The 21,674-nt window shown below is 42.2% G+C and overlaps 2 protein-coding genes across 14 annotated transcripts in view; one reads left to right on the forward strand and one right to left on the reverse strand.

The window, feature by feature from the left end:
• Nucleotides 1–20,250, reverse strand: part of LOC105490748 (serpin family E member 3) — a 64,129-nt gene extending 43,879 nt beyond the window's left edge. For all 3 annotated transcript variants that reach the window (XM_071081626.1, XM_024795725.2, XM_011756646.3), the window contains exons 1-5: nt 19,995–20,250; nt 15,947–16,180; nt 13,184–13,393; nt 12,009–12,207; nt 5,309–5,409 (exon numbers count right to left, since the gene is read on the reverse strand). In XM_071081626.1, the coding sequence (XP_070937727.1) occupies nt 5,309–5,409; nt 12,009–12,207; nt 13,184–13,393; nt 15,947–16,180; nt 19,995–20,250 (1,000 nt within the window). The remainder of the gene's footprint in view (nt 1–5,308; nt 5,410–12,008; nt 12,208–13,183; nt 13,394–15,946; nt 16,181–19,994) is intronic.
• LOC105490746 (integrator complex subunit 6) overlaps nt 1–21,674 on the forward strand; it is a 119,935-nt gene that overhangs the window by 94,234 nt on the left and 4,027 nt on the right. For 6 of the 11 annotated variants that reach the window (XR_011615027.1, XR_011615024.1, XR_011615031.1 and 3 more), the window contains 3 exons: nt 6,111–6,270; nt 13,984–14,176; nt 15,953–20,789. The gene's annotated coding sequence lies outside the window, so the exon portion shown is untranslated. Of the gene's footprint in view, nt 1–2,535; nt 2,710–6,110; nt 6,271–13,983; nt 14,177–15,952; nt 20,790–21,674 lie in introns of those variants that run through there. The other 5 variants (XR_011615026.1, XR_011615025.1, XR_011615028.1 and 2 more) reach the window with 5 other exon arrangements.

Here is a 21,674-nt window from a genome sequence, read left to right on the forward strand (position 1 = left end):
TCACACACCTGAAAAGCAGAGTTGAGAATATTCTGATTGAAAGCCCACTCCCATCCCACCCCTCTACTCCACTCAAACATTCCCACCTTTCAGAAAGTGTATGCCAGTCAACTCCAACATGCCACTGGGAGGTATCTGTGGCATGAATGTTAAAATAATCAGTTTGATGAACACATATGTGAGGGAGCTTTGTTTCATCTTAGACTTAACGCTTAAATTGGTTTGTGTTTGTCACGCACATACGGGAGATAGCCCATGAATGCCATGAGAGAATAAAACCAGACCAAGGTAAAGGATATGCGGCATTCCATCCATCTTGTAAGTAAGGTGTGCACAGAATGTTGTGAGTTGGCTATATTCACTGTAAGGAACAGGTATTTTCCAGCATCAGTGAAGGGGACAGGAAGGGCCAGAGGAAGTAAAAATCAATAGAAACATTCACTAGTGTCACTTGTCCTAAAACCAGTGAAGAATTTGATTTATTTTAGCAGTTGGTATTTTTCTGTAGGGTCTTTAAGAAACAAATTTCACTATCATTAATAATTATCCCCTTACTAGCTAATTAAGCAAACTGAAATGCAGTGCCAAAGTTACAAAGAGAGCTTTAGGGTTAAAGAATGGTTATTTTATGAGAGTCATGAGAGGGTTTTACTAATTTCCATGACTTCATTACCATATAGGATGGTGTCTGAACATTTTAAATGAATGTTGGTGATATAAGCAGAGATTCACTACAAAACCCCTTATCAGCTAACATGTCTCTGTGTTAGTCTGGGCACCTTGGCAGTGTGAGAAATGGGACCAGTTGATGTGGATGAGTCTGGTTAGATGGTCCAGGCTATTTCAGTATTTTGAAACTGCAACTGAAGAGTTTCATTTAAATGGTTTCTCTCCATCAGACTATAAGAGTGGTCCAATAATTGACATATGTTTGCACAGCCATAAACCAAGGTCCATAGCCTATGCATGCCATGCCCCAGCATCAGCATCTTTTAAATATTATCTCTGGTAAGAGTTGACATTTCAAAAGACCAACATATGTGATAAAAATGAGAATTTGGGAGTCATCTGTGGTTTTGCATTTTTCCTACTGCTTGATCTTATATTACAGATTCCTATTATTTTTTATTGAGTACCTTTTGAAATATTTCACAACTAATGAACCTAGAAGAAGTCAAGCACAAAGGGATTCTCCTGGTCTTTTTCTACTCCCCTGAAGTGTTGACAGCTGCTTAATGCCATTGAGGGGCATACACCCTGTTTTCCCAAAAGTTGTTCTCAAGATTGTTTACAGGTGGCATTCTATAAAAGGATTCCATGATTAATTATATGTGGGAGATACTAAACAGTTTTGCACTCGTGTTTTCAGTACGGGACTTCTTAGAGCTGCTAATCTGCTAACTTTTATAGTGGATCTCTACGGGACAATTATAATACGTGGTGTTAAACCATGGAACCACCCACACCATTCTCTGTCCCAGATTTACAGGATTAGCATTTTGGGAACATACTGTGGGAAACTGTAGCCCACCATAAACCCCCTTGCTCCTACAATACATTCTGTATACAAAGCAAAGGGGTGATACTCTTCCTACCCTCCTTGCTGGCATACTCTCCACTCTTCTTCTGTAACATCTTCTAGGGTGTTTATCTTCCTTTTTAGACTATTAGCTCCTAGAAAGCGTAAATGATGTCTTAATCATTTTAAATATTTCTTTGCCCAACTTACATTAAGAATACTTGGTACATAAATGTGTTTAGTAAATGCTGGATGAATTAATAATAGACACCCCTTACCACTATACAAATGGCCTTAATGTTCTTTAACCTTGTTAAACTTGTAAGGAAATGCCGATTGGTGTTTGTAGAACCATAAAGGCATGGCATAGGATGGGTCATCTGCAAGTCTCAGCCAAATGATTGTTTCAGTGCTTTGTTGGTGGAGACCATTATTCTTTGTGTGTGGCTGGTCATACTCAAAAGTTTAAAAGGTGTGGCTGGTCATACTTAAAAAGTATGACCATCATGTTATGAAGGTCATACTTCATAACATGATGTTGTATAAACATTGTGTCCCTACATTTAATCCTCAGCTTCTCATAAATCAGGATAAACATATCATTTGCTGTTTTGTCTTTACAATTATTATTTTCTGTAGGCAGAGTTAGTGGCTTTTAAAATGTTATTGCCAGAACTTGTTTCTAGTTTATCTTTTTCATCTTGTCACTTAGTTGCTAACACTAAGTGTTGGGGAGAGGAGGAGGAGAGAGAGAGAGAGAGACATAGTACCCGGCCCAGGATAGAGAGAGAGAGTGCTAAGAAGAATCTGAAATGGCCTTTGAAATTAGGCTATGGTTAGTTGCTTTCTCCATTTGTCTCCTCTAGCCCACTCCGCACCTCTTTCTATTGCAATTCTGACCAGACATCTGGTGTGGCATGAGTTAACTTATGTAACTTCCATACTCAACCAAACAACTCTGGTAGTTTGTTCATTTAAGTCATAGTAACAGAGAACTTGTACTTCTTACCGAGCAGAGATTGAAAACTACCTACTTACAAAAGCCAAGAAGAAGACAGTTTCTTCAGAGTTTCAAGTTTGTGCACAAGGAGTATTTTGTGGACTAGGAGGCATGGGTCTATATCAAAGCCTGCTGATCCTAAAGCCAGCGGGATTGCTTAAGAAGAGTACCTTTAGCTGGCATCTTCAGTGTGAGTGAAACGGGAATTACTCTTAAAAGCTGCATAACATCTAGTATCAAGGAGACTGGGGGGAAATTACACTCTGGTTTCAGTTGGGCCTTGAAATAATATTTAATGAGTCCTTCAGGCAGCAAAAAAAATATTTGATGCCAAGAAGGAAGAGATGAGTGACTTGTAAATGGGGAAACAGAACTTGAGTAAAATGATTCTGGGACCGAAAGGCGAAATGTCTGCTGTGGTTGTTGCAGTTCCATCAATAGCACAAAACTGCTTGGTAATCCCTTGTAAACTGGAAGAAGAGAGGCCAGCATTTTCTGATCACTTACTCTCTGGCAAGGTCTCTGCTGATGCCATACTTTATGTAAATGATTTTGTTTCTACAATTAAGGTGTGTGGTGAGTGGTAGCTACCCCCATTTTAAGAATGAGGAAACTATTTCTTAGAGAGATTTGGTGGCCCTGTCTCTAGAATATTAAGATGAAAGCCAATTTGGGCAGAGAAGTGGTTAGTCTCTTGATTATGTTTAAAGAAGGACATTAAGAAGCAATACTTTGGTTGGCAATCTTTTTCTATAAAGGTCCAGATATTAAATATTTTAGCCACTGCAGGCCATATGGTGTCTGAGATCTCAACTACTCAATTTTGCTGTTGTAGCAGGAAAGCAGCCATAGATGATTTATGAATGAATGAGAGTGGCTGTGTTTTAATTAAACTTTAGAAAAGTAGGTGGTAGGCTATTGTTTGCTGACCCCTGCTTTAGAGGAACAAAACTTCACGAGAGAAAATTACCAGGCTGGCACGTTTTGTCAGTAGGAAATGTGCCATCACTTGGCACATGATAATTGCTTGATAATTATTAAATAAGCCAGATCTGCCTGCCTACCTTTCTGCTGGTTTGAGCAAATATAAGTAGATTTGAATTGCATTAAAAAAAAAAAAAAAAAAAAAAAGGTTTGGTATCAAAAGGTACTTTTAAAACCAAGTTACTTATTAGATCTTGCCAGAGGAGTTTGTGGACCTTGGAAGTCTTCACCAGTAGGGTAGCTACATGATGTGTGTTAAGATCAGTCCTGTTTGAGAACACAGGGTTGATGGCACATTAGAATGTACTTTTAGGACATAAAAGGGAGAGCTTTAGGAGTTATGAAGGGACAGTCAGTAAGCCCTAGTGATTCACTGAATATAGTGATGTAGAAGGAAAGGTCAAGAATGGTCTTAAAGTTTTGAACTCTGATTTTCAAAATCACCACCAACAACAGGGATGCCATGACTGAGCTCTGGAGTTGCAAGAAGACACTGGTTAGATTTTGCACATTATCAAACATAGAATTCTCTTAAGTTCTTCATCCCTTGCTCTTTCCTTGCCCTCTGATCTTTTCTCTTCAGTATTCCTCCTTTCCCTGAAATGTCAGATTATGCCTGTGTCAGTAAGGAAAGTTTCTGTTTGAGTCATTTGACCAAGTCAACAATATTTGCTTGGTATCCCACTGTGTGCCCAGCATCGTTGTGGACACTATGCCCAAACTTGACTATTGCTTTGCTTATCTCTTCGCGTGTTCAGGCAATGAGTACAGAGCTGGTAGATTTTAAACTCTGTAGAATAGATTCTCACTCCTGTGTTTTATTTGATAAGTAACTCTGTCAATCTGGTCACATCTAAAGCCCAAACCAAGACTTCTTTTGTGGGTCAAAATCTCAATTTTCCTGTGATTGCTTAAGAAGGAAGATTCTGAGCCAAAATTTAGAAAAGTCCATATTATGATGTTCTAGAATTCAAAATAGTGATTTTCAAGCTCTTCAGGTAAGGGAAATGTCAAGGCCAATGGAAATACCAGCTACAGTATCATCTTTGCACAGATAATTTAATATCCAGAGTAGAAACAAACCTGAGCCTCTCAGTTGGCAATAGTTTAGTTAATGGTGTCTTGAGAGGATTGTAGAACATAGGTTCTGGCATTCACTCCCTGTTTATATTTGATATAAATTCCCTATCATAAGCAAACAGCATGTATTGATTGGTAGTAGCAATTCAACTATGTGCAAAGAAATTCAACATGGTTGGTGGAAAGGAGAACATTTTAAGGCAAGGTTGTAAGAGCCTGGGTAATTTGAAGAAAGGAAATTGGACAGATGAGGGAAGGTTTCAAGACTAGCTTATTAGAAGAGGACAGAGAAGGTATAGGGAAGGAGAGAGGAAAAGGGTGTAGAAACAAAGGGTGCCTGTGAAGCTGATGGAACAGCAGGAGGTCATAATGAAGAATCTATTGCTGCAGCAATGCCTTGGGTCCACTCCTAGTCATGACGGTTAGAGGGAGGGTCTCTTTATTGGGTACTGTGGACATTGACCCCATGGTGAAGGTGGTATCTGAAAACCGTGATTAAGGCCTGAAGAAACATCCCTTCCTCACAAGATCTGACCCAAATTTGACTGTTAGTAGAAGCAACACATTTTTATATCAAACAGAGCACCTTTCTTAATCTTTTACATAATGTTGACTCTGATTGTTTACCACTGAAGGCTCTGTGGAAACGAGAATCCCTTAATCAAAGTATTATAAAACTGCCCCAAACACAAGGCTAGCAAGTTTGGAAGAAGAACCATTTTTACCTGAAATTCCTTTTAAGTTAGCTTTGAGTGGATCGAAAAGATCAGTGACTCCCCAAGAATTTAAAATGCTTTTTAAGTTGAATTGATTTTGGATCCTAAACCTGAAAAGCAAAAACAAACCATCAACTTTCAAAATTCTCACTCAATATGCTTTCGTGCACACCACATGAAGTCCGAAGTCCCTAACTTGGAAGTCAGGCTGGCTCCACCAGATTTATTTCCAGCTTCATCTTCCATGGTGCCTTCCCATAAGCCCTAATCTGACCACACAGAGCTCTTCCCCACCTCTGTACTCTTGTTCCTGCTGTTCATTCTAAGTCTTCCCATTGACTTTGATTATCTTTTAGTTATTATCCATTTTTCAGTTGTTACCTCCTCCTCCTTTTCTTCAGCTATTTTGTGACCTTTGGTTCTTAAAGCCCCATTAACACCTTGTTTTGCTCTTATGATATATAGAACATTCTGCTTCCTATTAGCGTCATTTATGATATTGTAAACTACCTGAGAAGAGTGGCTATCCCAATTCATTTTTTAAACACTTTTTTTTTTTTGAGATGGGGGTCTCCCTATGTTGCCAGGCTAGACTCGAACTTCTGGCCTCAAGTGATCCACCTGCCTTAGCTTCCCGAGTAGCTGGGACTACAGGTGTGCCCCACTGTGCCAGGCTCCAATTCATTATTATTTCTTAATAAGAATTAATATTTAATGAGTGCTTACATTATGCTAGATACTATAAGAGCTTTATGTGGATTATCTCATTTCATCTTCATATAACTATGTTATTATTATCCTCATTTTACAGATGGGAAAATCAAGACTTAAAGAGTTTAAGAAACTTGCCCAAGATGACATAATGAGTATGTGATGGACCTCGATTCAAATCAAGCCTGTGTGTGTGCAGAGTCCATGCTCTAATCACCTACATTTTGCTACCTCCCATCTCGTGTGGCATCTCACTTATAGTAGGTGCAGAAAAGAGGCTGTTGACTAATTGCCTTATTGACAATTAATAGAGTATTTTATTTAATAGAGTGTTTATACTGGATAAAATATATTTTCATATTTGCCGTGTGCAGTTTATGCCTTTGGAGCACAGTAGGAAAAGAATGGAACTTAAAGCCTTGGTTTTCCTAGTAAACCCTTTGAGCATAAAGAATCAGCACACCAATTTTATATTTCCCCAGGAACAAGGCATTTAAAGGTTTACTGTTGAAAAATCCTTTAAAAGAGCTGCTGATATTATTTTTCTTTGAAAATATAAAAGATCAAAGTGAAAATTAGATGGTCTTTTTCTATAAATAATACAGAACTTGTAGGAGAGTAAAAATATTGAATAAGACCATTTAATATCAAAGGTCTTCATTGCTATACAAGACAGTGTGACTCATACTTTAACCAAAAATATCATACTTTCTCATAAAGGTATATTTTGAATCTTCAGAATAGTTTCCAAAAAAGAAATATACTTTCTCCAAATATGCTGACATTTCTCAAAAAAATTTTTGGACCATCTCTTATGAAATTTTCTTAAATACTGAAAACACATCCTTTTTGAAACCTCCAGTTGCTGAAACAGTGGTTATGAGCATGAACTTGGGAATCCAATGTCTGAGTTTGAATCCTGGATCAAGTAACTACCTGCATAACTAGTAACCTCCGCGGGAAGTTACTTTACTTCTGTTTGTCTCAGTCCTCATTTGTGAAATGACCATAATTGTAATGCGTGTTTGTAGGGTTGTAAAGATTAAATGAATGAATCCTTGTAAAGTGTTTGGAACAATCCCCAGCACAGCCCATGCACTTACTGTTACCATTGTGATTTTTAAATTATTTTTCAATTATATTGAGAAAGAGTTAATTAAGGGCTATTTGAAACTAAATGTGATTTTTGGTGGGTGATACATTTTTTGTAAACTAAAAACAGCAGTAAAAGTGAGGTATGACTATAAAAGCTTAGAGTGATTGTCTTGTATGGCTATGAAGGCAGATCCAGAAGAAATGCTACAAAAATAACTTGATTAAAAAAATACCCTTTACCAATACCAGACAAGGATATTACAAGAAAGACAAATTACAGACCAATATACCTTATGAATATAGATGCAAAATCTTCAACAAAATATTAGCAAATTGAATCCAACACCATATAAATCTCACCATGACAAAGTGGGATTTATCCCAGGAATGCAAGGTGGGTTCAACATATGAAAACCAATTAATATACTATACCATATTGATAGAATAAAGGACAAAGGCCACACCACCATCTCAATAGATGCAGAAAAAGCATTTGACAAAGTCCAACACCCTTTCATGATTAAAAACAAACAAACAAACATCAAACATACAACAAACTTTGGATAGAAGGTAACTTCCTTAAATTGATGAAGGGCATCTACAAAATCCCCACAGCTAGTATCACACTTTACAGTAAAAGACTGAAAGGTTTCCCCCTAAGATCAGGAACAAGATAAGAATGTCCACTCTGACCCCTTCTATTTCACATGCTACTGGAGGGTGAGTAGGACAATTACATGAGAAAAAGAAATAGAAGGCATCCAGGTTAGAAAGAAAGAAGTAAATCTATCTCTGTTCACAGATGACTTGGTCCTATACATAGAAAACCCTAAAGAATCCACACACACACACACAAAAAACCTATTAGAGCTAATAAATGAGTTCACTGAAGTGCAGCATACAAGTTTAAGATACAAAAATCAATTGTGTTTGTATACACTATACAACAATCTGAAAATAAGTAAAAATTCAAAGGAGTCAAATACTTAGAATAAATTTAATAAAAGAAGTGCAAGACTTGCATATGGAAAACTACAAAACATTGTTGAAAGAAAGAAAAACTTAAAGGAAAGATATTCTGAGTTCATGGCTCAGAACACTTAATATTGTTAGAAAGTAATACTCGCCAAATTGATCTATAGATTCAACACAATCCCTGTCTAAATCCTTCCTGCCTTTTTGGCAGAAATTGACAAGCTGATCCTAAAATGTATATGAAAATGCAAGGGGCCCAGAATAGCTAAAACACTCTTGAAAAAGAAGAAAGTTGAAAGACTCACACTCCCGATTTCTAAAGTCACTACAAAGCTACAGTAATGAATACTGTGTGGAACTGGCAAACAAACATCTATGACTATAGGATAGAATTGAAAGTCCAGAAATAAACTTACACATTTATGGGCAATTGATTTTGAAAAAGATGCCAAGAAAATTCAGTGGAGGAAAGAAAAATCATTTTAACAAATGATTTTGGGACAAAGGGATAGATACACAAAAAAGAATGAAGTGGAATCCCTACCTCATATGATATACAATGATTAATTCAAAATGGATTAAAGACCTACATATAAGAGCTAAGCCTATAAAGTTCTTAGAAAAAAACATAAACCTAAATTTTTGTGACCCTAACTAGACAATGGTGTCTATTCAAAAGAATATGGCATCAAAAGCACAAGAAACAAAAGGAAACATAGATTAATTGAGCTTCATCCAAATTAACAACTTTTGTGCTTCAAAGGACAGCATTGAGAAGTGAAAAGAAAAACCACAGAATGACAGAAAATATTTACAAATCGTAAATCTGTTAAGGTACTAGTATCCAGAATAAAGAACTATTACAACTCAATAACAAAAAGACAACCAATTTAAATATGGGTAAATCATCTGAAATAGACATTTCTACAAAAAAGACATTTCTCCAAGTACGTGAAAAGATGCTCTACCGCATTAGTCATTAGGGAAATGCAAATGAAGTGCACAATGAGATACTACTTCACACCAACTAGAATGACTAAAATAAAAAGATGGTCATTAAGAAGTGTTGACAAGGATGTGGAGAAACTGGATTCCACACACATTGCTGGTAGGAATGTAAAATGGTGCAGTGACTTGGAAAACAGTCTGGTAGTTCTTCAAAAGGTAAAATGTAGGGTTACCACATGACCTAGTAATTGCATTCTCAGGTGTATATCCAAGATAATTGAAAATATATATACACAAAAAAAATGTGCACTTGATTGTTTCTAGTTGCCAACAAGTTAAAACAAGTCAAAATGTGTCTAGGCACCCAAATATCTATAAATTGATGAATACATAAACAAAATGTAGTATATCAATACAATGGAATATTATTCAGTCATAAAAAGGAAGATCGTATTGATTCATGCTACTATGAACCTTGAAAATATTATGCAAAGAAGCCAGACACAAAAGGCCACATATAGTATAATTTCACTTACATGAAATTCTGGAATAGGCAAATCTATTGAGAGCAAGTATCAGAGGTTGTTGGGAGGTGGGGAGGGGAGTTGGGAGTGACTGCTAATGGATATGGGGTTTCTTTTTGAGGTGATGAAAAGGTTCTGGAATTAGTAGTGATGGTTGCACAACTTTGTGAATATACTAAAAACCTCTGAATTGTGTACTTTAAAAGGGTGAATTTTATAATATGTGAATTATATCTTGATTTTTTAAAAAAGAAACACCCCTAGAAAAGCATAAACCACACACCATGATAATCAGCAGCTCCTGGGAGGAAGGGCAAAACTCTTTTTGAGTATGTGGGATCTGGTGGATTTTAAGAAGATATATATTATGTCTAATATCAAAACACTGTTCAGCCTTCTATGTTGACCTAATAATCAAATGTTTTATTCATTACATACATATTTGACATTATTAGTCTTTCTTGTGGGACATCACATGATTGTGGTTATAAATAACCCTTAACACATTCTTGGTTTTCTTGATTATTTCTTTAGTATGCTAAGCATCCCTCATGAAGATTAACAGTCCCTATGCACTTTTTTATTTATTTATACATAAAAGGTTACTTTGGAAGCTAGACACCATAATTCATCCAGAATCTACCAGTGCACTGCTTGGTGATGTGTAACCTGAAAGCACATCTCATAGTCACACAATTTTGCATTGCTACCCACAGTGTGCAAAATTTTTTGCTCTTGTTAAACAAAAAATGCCTGCTGACTGTAGAGCAGGTCATACTAAAAGAAGAATGAGTGATTTGAGAGAATGAGAGGTAAATTCCTGCCTAAAAGCTGACTTTGTGTCTTTCATGATCCAAAGCTTATACCTAAATCTAGACCTAAGACAGTTTTTACTTTTTCTGTTTTGTTCCCCAAAGGATTTAAAGCTAGCTTAAAAACAAACAAATAAAAACTTGGTTAGTTTTACTTGTGAAATAACTTAATTTTCCTAAAAACCTCTATCCTTCTTGGACAGCAGTCTTGGTAGTCTTAAGGAGATTTTTTAAAAAAATTATCAGAATGAGGTTAAGTGCTAACTAATAGTTGTGTTACTAAGATTTCTGCCTTGGCTTGCCTTCCCCGCCTGCCAGCGTTTTTCAGGATCACTGCTTGAGGGTTTGAGACTTCTAAAAGCAGAATCAGGACAGTGGAGAGTTCTCAGTGGAGCTGGGCATTTCCCTGGGGTCTCTTCCAGGGAAGAGCTGCTCCAAGATGAGGCCCACCATCTGTCTCTTAAACCCAAAAAGGTTGTGGCAAATTCCCGCAGCAGCCTCCTTTTCTCTCTACTTTTGACATAGAACGCTGCTCTTCCTTCCCTTGCCAAGTTTCTCTCAAATATAATAGGAAGATTAGGGTTGCTTCTGCTCCCTCCCTGAGAGATCTGTTGAAATATTCAGTCTTTGTGTTTTGGTTTGGGTTCCAAATATTTCGTTTTGAGAGATACACTTTACCTTAGAGTTAAGTGCACCTTTTGCCCTGGGCTATGCCAGATCTCACTTTAGACCTTGGCCCTTAACTTGCTGGGTCTCTCTTTGTATGTTTTCCTTCTAGTGCATAGATTTATTTTTAACTCCTTGAGGGAGTACTGCCGAGGACTTTGCCTTTGCCTACTGGAAGCCCAGGCAGTGGAGAGAGGCCAAGGCAGCTAGTGGCTACTGGACAACATTCCTTGCTTAATACTGGTCAAAAATGGTTATAAATGTACTCTGATTTCAAATATATCACAGAAGCTCATCATTTAAAGAAGCCCTAAGAGGAATCTTTTTGTAAAGTTATGAGTTTCGCTAATATATTTTGTTTTGAAAAAGCAAAATAGAATGCTGCCACTTCACTTTTTGATTTGTATTTGTACCTATTGGGTCTTCTTAAAGGAGAGTTCACCTCCATTTAGAAAGAATGAGAACCTTCTGCATAGAGACTTAAAGTGTCATATTTTTATGTCTTAATTTGGCATCTGATCAGAATTTTATCTGTACTTTCTCAATTACATAAGTCATCTTATCTCTTTGGTTTTGGAAAAATGGCAGTTGTATACTCTTACGATGGGATAAGATTTGGGGAACGTTCCTACAAGGGAACCATGAGCATTTCCTCTCCAAAAACTGGCTGTGGCCTAGGGCTGGATCAGGGGTCCTCGGGGGGCTCCAGTCCAGCCCAGTGAAGGCAGAATATCTTGTCCTGGGAAGACTCTGGGAAGTTAGTTCATTTCAGTCTGTGCCGTGAGCTAGCCAGCGGTGGCTCTGAAATGGACTCAAACTCTAGGGTCACTTCCTCTTGGCCTAACTTCTGGGGGTACACATTAAACAAGTCATCCCAGTGGCTAAGCACAGACCCTAGAGGCAGACCACCTGTGTGCAAATCTACGCTCTTCTGACTGCTGGCTGCACAGCACCTGTGAGGGGGACTCAGCTGCTCACCTGGGCAGGAACACATCCATCCTGGCTCTCCTCAGGCTGGTGGTCCAGAGGTGGATGGTGCTGGCTGTGAGGTGTGGCTCAGTGTGGCTCAGGGGGATGTCTTTGTCACGGGGCACCACCAGGAACAGACTCACTGCACTTCCCAGGTAAGGCAGCTCCAGCACCCCCACCTGATGTCCTGCGGTGTCTTGGAACTGACCTGAGGGTACAGTGGATCAGAGGTCAGCTCTGTCCCACGAGCCAGGAGAACGAACCAGTGCCAGACCCTGAGAGAGGCTGGCTCAGAGGACTGGAAACAATAAAACGGAGCATCCACCCCACCCTCAGGAGGCAGTTTCAGGCCAAAGACTGTTGGGTGATATGGTCGTTTTATAAAAATCCTAGACCTAGAGTCTTTAAGATACCCTCACAGGACCAGAGCCAAAGGCTCTGTAGGGCTGGGTATGGGGGGATGATGGCACGTGCAGAACCACATAGAGTAGTGCCACCTTATCCTTGGCAGATATGCTCCAAGAACCGCAGTAGAGGCCTGAACCTATGGATGGTAATGAGCCCTGCATATACTACGTCTTCTCGATCTGATAACCGAGATGGCTACTAAGTGACTAATCAGCATACTGTAGACAGCCTGGAGATGCTGGACAAAGGGATGATTCCTATCTCAGGTGGAACAGAGAAGGACATCAGGAGATTTCACCAGACTATTCAGAAGGGCGTGCAATTTAAAACTTGAGAATTATTTGTGAAATTTTCCATTTAATATTTTCTGATGCGGATAACTGAAACTTCAAAAAGCAAAATCATGGATAAGGGTACAGGGTACTACTGTACCCGGCCTTAAAGGAACAGCCAATTCAATCCGGGCCTATTGTGCCTGCCAGGGTGGCAGTTTGGTCCAAATTCTACTAGTGCAGAAGGAAATGTCAAGCATAAAACTGAGTTTCTCTTCCACATCTGTGTCTTTTCACCGTCCTGTCAGAGCACACTGTCTAACACTCCTCTCTAAAGTCTCCAGGCACCCTAGTCTTTCCTTCCGCCATGTGCGCCCAGTCCAGCAGATGGACCCTGCAGAAACACATCCCGATCCCTTAGGAGCAGGGACCTGGCCTCCTCTCTCCTGCCCTCCGGCCCAGGCTTCCTCTCCCTTTAGACAAACCAGCAGGGGCAGAGCTCACCGTAGTTGACCTCAGCCATTTGGTGCATCATGGGGACCTGAAGGACGAGGCCATGGGCACAGGTGAAAGGCAGGATCTGTGTGTCTGTGGAGGAGAATCTCTTCCGCCAAGTGCCTTGGAAGGACATGGTGCTCACAAGCACAAGCTGAGCAAATGCTGCACCAACTTGCTCCCACGGCCAGCCACCAGGGCCCTCACTGGGGCCCTCACCTGCAAGCAGGAAAGCAAGGGGGCCGTGGGTTAAATATGCACTGAAACTGAACCGAACCCAGTGCATGTGTGGACAAGGAGTTAAATGCTAAAGTTAAATGCAGAGTTAAAACGTGAAAATGAAGGTCTTTTTGCTTAAGGTGGTTTCTCTTCATCTTACAATATCTTTTCAATTTACTTAAGAATATTTAATTCCCTGTCTCAGCTCCTTGTGCTATCAAGGACCCAAGGCACCAGGAGCTGCTCTCAACTTTTGGGGACTATTGAGTGATATGGTCATTTTATAAAAATCCTAGACCTAGATAGAGTCTTTAAGATACCCTCACAGGGCCAGAGTCAGAGGCTCTGTAGGGCTGGATATGAGGGTGACAATGATACCCCCTGCTGGGGGATGAGGGTGTGGAGAGGGAAATGGAAGTGAGAACTCAGAAGTCCTGACACCTGCATGACCACTCAGGGGAGGTGGGGGCAGTGAGGCATCTCTGGAGTTGAGTTGGTAGCATATTTATTAAAATCTGTTAATTGCAAATCGATATGTGTTTATAACCAGCTGTTGCTGAAGACCGTGCTTTTTATTCTTTTCTGAACAGGTTGGGATGCTGCTACTGGTTCTGTTTGGGGCCATTTCCTAGGAATTATTAGACATTCCCTCCCCAGGCAGACCCTTGGAAGGAGTATGTGCTGTGATGGGAGATCCTGCACAATGTCGCCCCCAGTCCCCACCCTGCCCTGCTGCTGAGCTGAATCTCTCACTGAGCCTTTGCTTAGACAACAATATTCAAGGTATGGTCTTTGGAGGGCTGCAGTTAAAATTTCATGCAGTGCCAGAAAGAGGAGAAGGCAGACCACCCCTAAGGGGATAGTTTTTGTCCCAGCTGTTTATTTGTTTAATAAGCACACACTTTATGCTAGGCTCTGTTCTAAGTGCTTTAGCAAATCCTCACCAACACCTCCTAACAGTTCTATTGTTATTCCCTATTTCACAGGTGAGGGAACTGAGGCTCAGAGAAGTTGGGCAAGGTCACATACTTATGAGGGGTGAAGCCACCATCCACCCAGTTAGCCAATGCAATGTGGATTGCATTGAAATAGAACCCCAGCAGCTCCATGGAAAGCTTGGATTTGAACCCAAGCAGCCTGGCTCTGGACTCTGTGCTCTGAGCAACTGAGCCAACTGCCCCTTTTTCTTAGAGGACAATCAGCCTGCATTGGGAGCTGCTTCTCTGGCCTTATGCCCTGGCAGCACAAGGATCTGAGCAGGGAATTAAACATATTTAAGTAAATTGAAAAGACATGGTAAAATATGAGAGCGAGAGAGAGAACTTTACCACAAATGATGTTAATTTTTGCATTTAATTCTGCCATCCTTGTCCATACACTCACCGTTTTCCATTCAGTCACAGTATACATATCACTTCCTATTCTGCTTTTTTTTTTTTTTTTTTTTGAGGCGAACTCTCGCTCTGTTGCCCAAGCTGGAGTGCAGTGACACAGGCTTGGCTCACTGCCACCTCTGCCTCCCGGGTTCAAGTGATTCTCCTGCCTCAGCCTCCCCGAGTAGCTGGGATTACAGGAACATGACACCATGCCCGGCTAATTTTTTGTTTTTTTAGTAGAGATGGAGTTTCACCATGTTAGCCAGGCTGGTCTCGAACTCCTGACCTCGTGATCTGCCTGCCTTGGCCTCCCAATCCTATTCTGCTTTTTAATCAACACTGGGTCTTGAATGTTCTCCACATTGCTGTGAAACTTTTGAAATGATCAAGGATGCTGGAGCCAGACTACCTGGGTTAGAATTCTGGCCTGTGGACCCTGGGCAGGAGGCTGAGCTTTCTGTGCCTCAGTTTCTCCAATTATAGAATGGGGAGAGTAATAGCGCCTACCCCTTAGGATTATTGTGAGGGTGAACTGAGATAATCAACTTGGAGCAGTGCTAACTAAATAAACTAAACACTCGGTAAGCGTTCATTATTTTATCTTTTGTAATAATTACAACTGCATAACATGCAGGTGCTGTGCTACACTGATTCACCCCTCATTGCAGGGCAGCGAGGCTGTTTGTAAGTCTCTTTATTCAATAACGCTGAGCTAAACATCTTATTGTGTGTAACTTTTTCTTAAATTATTTCCTTAATCTACATTCCCAGGAAACCCTTTTTGTGGCTCCTATTGCATTTTGCTGTCACAGGTAGTTTATTATAGATGACAGCAGAGCTCAGTGGGCGAACAGTTGCATGGGACAAAGCCTGTGGGGTCCTCTGAGTTGGGAGGCTCTGAAGAGCACACTTCTTTGTTCTTGTGTGTTCTTGTGGCTCATGTGTGTGTATATGTGTGCCCATGTGTATATTTGTGTGGGGGAGGGTCAGAGCAGGAAAAGTGGCAGAAGGGGACTCAGTGTCCCCTTGTCATTCAAGGGTAGGATCTCCTAAGAGGACAAACTTCTGCTAAAATTGAAGATGGCCTGAGCACCATGGCCTCTGACAAGTGATGGGTGAGACTCTTTCTCTGCAGCCCTCTGACTTAGCCTTATTGAAATGGACAGTTTTCTTTTACCTGCAGTCTGTCTGGAAGCCCCTTCGCTAGTCTGGATGGCGGTGCTGTTGGGCTCACCAAGGTCGGCTGGTTCCAGGCTGCTGTTGGCCCACCAGGAGACCTGCTCCACAAAGCAGGGGGACAGCGGTGTTCCCACTTGCACAAAAAGGCTGCAGGCCAGCTCCATCTCGGCGCCTTGGCTGGAGGTGGGTATTGTGGCATAAACAGCATGCAAGAAATCTTTCACCCTTTGGTCTGTGAAAAACAAGTTGGGATAAGTTGACAATGGTGAGTGTCAGTAAGGAGTTAGCACAACCTCCAGCGCACATTGTATTGAGATGGAACCCCAGCAACTCCACCCTTGCTCATAAAATTCATCTACCACACAAAGCCAGTTTGAAAAAGTCATAGCTAATGTGCTCAGGAATCAGCCTGGATCCACCAATTAAAAGTTGGGAAGAAACCATGCTAGAATCTGAGAGAAATCAGGCTGCAATGAAGTCAAATAGAAAAATACTACCAACATCCTGTAGATGAATAGAGGTTGTTCTTCCTTAATTTCCTGCCTTAGGAAGGTTGATGTGTGCTGGAGTAGATTTTCTAGGGCTGGGAAAACAGCAGATCCACCATGCAGGGTGATGGGGTTTCAAACACAACATCAGGAGATTTATGTGCAATGTCACAGTGACAATGATGGTAGGTGGCCAGGATGTTGTACTGTCAATATGTCTTGTTCAGGGCTTTAAATCCATTCCCACAACTGCGTGTCATGAGCCTGAGTAACATTTGGATTCAGCCTTGTGTAGAACTATGCTTTCAATTTGAGAAATACAGAGGAAAGGTAAGAACTCCTCCCATCCCCCCTTTCCCTAAGACCCAGCAGACAGCTTGTGTTTTTAATGTCAGTGAGAGGCTGCAAGAATGTTAAGGAAATAATAAGCATTTGAGAGAGTCGATAGCTTCCACCTTCATGGATGGCAGCTGGACTTCTATTTATTTACTGTTTATACAGGAGATTGCTTCCTTCTCTCCATGATCAATAGTGGATTTTGTTTTCATGTTATTATTCACAAGCTGCAGCTTCCGTCCTCCCCCAGGCATCCCTTAGGCTGGAACGAGGGCTCTTGCCTGCTGGTGAGTCCAGACACAGTTGCATACCCCAAGCTTCACATTCCTGACACATGCAAGCTGAGTGTTTCCAGAAGTGAAGCCCCCTTGCTTAGGCTACTTCTACTCCCTTTTAGGCACAGCCCTGCAGTTATCTACAAACCCTCCCTGTGAGACAAAATGCTGGGTATCTTTTCCTCCACTACCTGGCTCCAGCTGGTTTTCACTGGGCTGAAACTCTCACTCAGTTGGGGTCTGTCCCCTCTGACACCCTTCATGTTGCAGAAGCCAAGCCAGGAGGCAGCAGCAGACCCCCGAGTTTCCTGGCTAATGTTCTCTGGAGGCACAGGAACCCAGAGTCTACCCTTGCCAGGGCCCCTAGCCACGAGGCTGCAGAGGACATTAGTAGGCAGACATCACTTGTCCACAATATGTTCACTACCAAAGCTGCTTCTGAGAATCCACAATTGCAAAAGATTGACTCAGAATCTTTATCTCATGAATCAGCCTAACTTAAGTGCTTGTATTTGAGTGTAGTAAGAAAAAAAATGGATAAAAACATACTTATAATCAGATTTTACTCTATCGAGGAAGGTCACATGTATTTCTAAGATCACATTCCTAGGAATATTGACTGTCTGCAGAGAAGAACTGAAACACTTCCCTGGTCCATAGTGTGATGTGACCTGAGGAATGGTCACAGAGCTCTCCTCTCCATCTTTCCACCCTCTCTGGGCCAGGGGACCACATTCTTTTAGTCAGAAATATTACAATAGCAGAGTAAGTTGACTTGAAGTGAATTTTTGTGTGAAATCTTTTCCTGCCCTAGCCTAGTTTGTCCATGCATATTTGCACACAGGAAGAACATTTTTAGACCCACCAGAATATGCAATGACAGGGTGAAAAATGCTGGAGGTTAACTGTGTTTATAGACATTGTGCTAAACACTCAACACTCCTGATCACACTGAATGCTTTTGACAGTCCTGTGAATTGAGGGCTATTATTATCCCTATTTTATAGATGAGAGAGCAGAGGCCCAGACAGATTAATAAAGGTGCTCAGTGTCACCCAGGTATAGGTGGTGGGGCCTTACTGCCCTGCCCACCCACAGGGTGAGGAATGGGTGGGCTGGGACGACCCTGCCTAGGACAGCTTCATTCCACTTGGAATGAACGTGAGGCCACAGAGCTCATAGCCTCTTTTTTTTTTTTTTTTTTTTTTTCTGTCTTTGCTGAATTCCTAGCTCCTAGTCTAGGAAGGAAAAAGTATGTGCGTGAGTGTCTGTTTTAGCTGGAGCTGGTAGATTGGTTCTGAGGTCAAGCATTGAGCTGAGGCACTGAGCGGAGGCAGAGGTGAAGCTGACCTGGCATTCGAAAGACTCATGCTGCTGCCGGCAGAGCTGCTCTAAAATACATAATCCATAGAAATAAGCTAGCAGATCTGGCACTGGCTAGAAGTCACAGATTTATAAAAGCAGGTTGGTCAAAAGCATGGGCTCTGAAGCCAGGCAGCCTGGGCTTGAGTCCCAACTCTGCCGCTTATTGACTCTGTGACCTTCAGCAAGTTGCTTCAACTCTCCGTGCCTATTTGCCCATCTCTAAAATTAGGATGATAATAAAATTATCCTCAACAGAGCTGTTGTGACAATTAATTCAATTAATGTTTGTAAGTGCCTCCGGCGCTGCCTGGCACCTGGGAAAGCACGATGCTAGGGCGTGTCAAATGAAACTGAAACATTGCCACGAAACCTGTTAGGTTAAAAGGAAACCTTAAAATTCAAGGGTCACCACCATTCCAAAGTCTGAATGCCTTCTGTCACAGACCTGTCCAGTGATCACTATTCCCCACTTGCACGCCATAGGGAGCTGAGCTCCCTATCTCCCAGATAGCCTGAGTAGCAGAGTGAGCTGGAGAGAGTGAGTGTGAGTGTGAGCAGGAGGGTGAGCTGGAGAGTGAGTGTGAGTGTGAGCAGGAGGGTGAGCTGGAGAGAGTGAGTGTGAGTGTGAGCAGCAGGGTGAGCTGGAGAGAGTGAATGTGAGCACGAGGGTGAGCTGGAGAGAGTGAGTGTGAGTGTGAGCAGGAGGGTGAGCTGGAGAGAGTGAGTGTGAGTGTGAGCAGGAGGGTGAGCTGGAGAGAGTGTGAGTGTGAGCAGGAGGGTGAGCTGGAGAGAGTGTGAGTATGAGCAGGAGGGTGAGCTGGAGAGAGTGAGTGTGAGTGTGAGCAGGAGAGTGAACTGGAGAGTGTGAGTGTGAGGAGGGTGAGCTGGAGAGTGAGTGTGAGTATGAGCAGGAGGGTGAGCTGGAGAGAGTGTGAGTGTGAGCAGGAGGGTGAGCTGGAGAGAGTGTGAGTGTGAGCAGGAGGGTGAGCTGGAGAGAGTGTGAGTGTGAGCAGGAGGGTGAGCTGGAGAGTGAGTGTGAGTGTGAGCAGGAGGGTGAGCTGGAGAGAGTGAGTGTGAGTATGAGCAGGAGGGTGAGCTGGAGAGAGTGAGTGTGAGTGTGAGCAGGAGGGTGAGCTGGAGTGAGAGTGTGAGCAGGAGGGTGAGCTGGAGAGAGTGAGTGTGAGTGTGAGCAGAAGGGTGAACTGGAGAGTCTGAGTGTGAGCAGGAGGGTGAGCTGGAGAGAGTGAGTGTGAGTGTGAGCAGGAGGGTGAGTTGGAGAGAGTGTGAGTGTGAGCAGGAGGGTGAGCTGGAGAGAGTGTGAGTGTGAGCAGGAGGGTGAGCTGGAGAGAGTGTGAGTGTGAGCAGGAGGGTGAGCTGGAGAGTGAGTGTGAGTTTGAGCAGGAGGGTAAGCTGGAGAGAGTGAGTGTGAGTGTGAGCAGGAGGGTGAGCTGGAGAGAGTGAGTGTGAGTGTGAGCAGGAGGGTGAGCTGAAGAGTGAGTGTGAGTATGAGCAGGAGGGTGAGCTGGAGAGCGTGAGTGTGAGCAGAAGGGTGAGTGAGTGTGCATGTGGGCAGGCCTCTTACCATGGACAGTGTACCCCAGGGCATCTGCCAGCTGCTGGCCAGTGCTCCCTTCTGCTCCGAACTGCAGGATCTCCAAGGGGAGGGACACACCAGCAGGAGAGATGACGAAGTTCGTCTCGTTTCTACACGCGGCCACACTCTGGTAGAGGCGAAGTGCAAATTCGGTCTTCAGCAATGTCATTCCTTCACGGAGGTGGCCATTTGCTTGGAGGAAGCAAGAGTGAAGGAGGAAGAGGGTGACCAGGAAAGGTGGCATGGAGGCTGGGAGGGTTTCTGCAATTCAGAGGGAAGAGATGCAGGGTAGGCTGGAAACTGGTGATGAAAGAGGACTGTATCCCACAGAGGACTGGGACCCCCAGCTCTCTTTTTAGGGGCTGGGGACGGCTAAGGGAGACATGCATTGAGCTGTCTTGGTTACCCACCCTGAGGCCCACCCGCCTGGGCTGCAGAGCTGCACCCTCTTGTTTCAGCATTAGAAATACTCACTGTGGTCCTTTGGAAGCCAAACTGTGGGTCTGAAGATCTGCTTCGGCCACTTACTGGATGTGTGACTTTGGCAAAGCCCTGGTCAGATCAGAAGCAAAGCATTGTGTTGGGAAAAGAAATGTAAGAGGTAATCCTACTCATTGTTCTTGGTATTTAGCCAGCTTATAGCTGTGCCGTGTCTATCAGGAATAATAATAAATAATTATCTACTATGTTAAAAAGGACTTTGTACATTTGCAGTTAATCGTCCCAACAATGTCACTAGTATCTGTTATTACATTTCATCTATAAAGGGATGATTGAACCTTTGAGGCTCAGTGACTCATTTATATGGGGAAAGAAACAGGGCTGTGACTCAAATCCTGCTCTTCTATGGTAGTATATACAATTTTGAGAATACCAATGTGCATTAAAATGTTGATACGTGAACTAATTGTACCTCGAATATCAGAATTCTTGTGATGCCAATTTGTCTCTAAAAAAGAATATTTTCACAAAGATAGTTCCTACCACAGAAATGTACTCTTCCAAGGAAGAGAGATCATTAGCTAGAAAATAATGCAAGAAGAAAAAGGCAAAGCAAAAAAATGTTTTCGATGACCATGCCACACATCCAGCCAGCAGCAATTTTTGCTAAGTTATCTAACTGTGGTATCATACCAGACTGATGTAAGAAGAGGTCCAGAGTCACTTCCTGGACTACCCTGCAGCTCACATTCACACTCACTTCTCCAGCTCACCCTGCTGTAGAAGTTTGCAAGCAAGGCCACTGAGCGTGATGGTGCCTATTTTAGGTAAAGGTCCAAGATAGAAAACATCCTCTTTTTTCCAACCCTTCCTCCCTGCAGCCAAGCACAAATGCAGTGCTTGGATGACCTTGGTACACAGGTCTCGGTCTCTCTCTCTCTCTCTGTGTGTGTGTGTATGTGTGTGTGTGTGTGTGTGTGTTTGTGTCCCAGCCCAGGATCATTTGCAAAACTCTTAAGCCCCAGGGTTATTGCAGCTCTTATAACCTCCCACCTCCCACAAGAACACTCTCAGCAATCAGACCTTGATGCCCCTGGGCTCCCCATGAACCAATCCCTGTCATGGCTCACCTCGAATGAGCCACTTACTCACGGACTTTTGTATCACTCTTGCACCTTTCCTTGCTCAATTCTGTTCTTGTGGGTCTCCAGCATTCATGTGCTCCCC

This window comes from Macaca nemestrina, chromosome 16, assembly GCF_043159975.1.
Source record: "Macaca nemestrina isolate mMacNem1 chromosome 16, mMacNem.hap1, whole genome shotgun sequence".
NCBI classification, from domain to species: domain Eukaryota; kingdom Metazoa; phylum Chordata; class Mammalia; order Primates; family Cercopithecidae; genus Macaca; species Macaca nemestrina.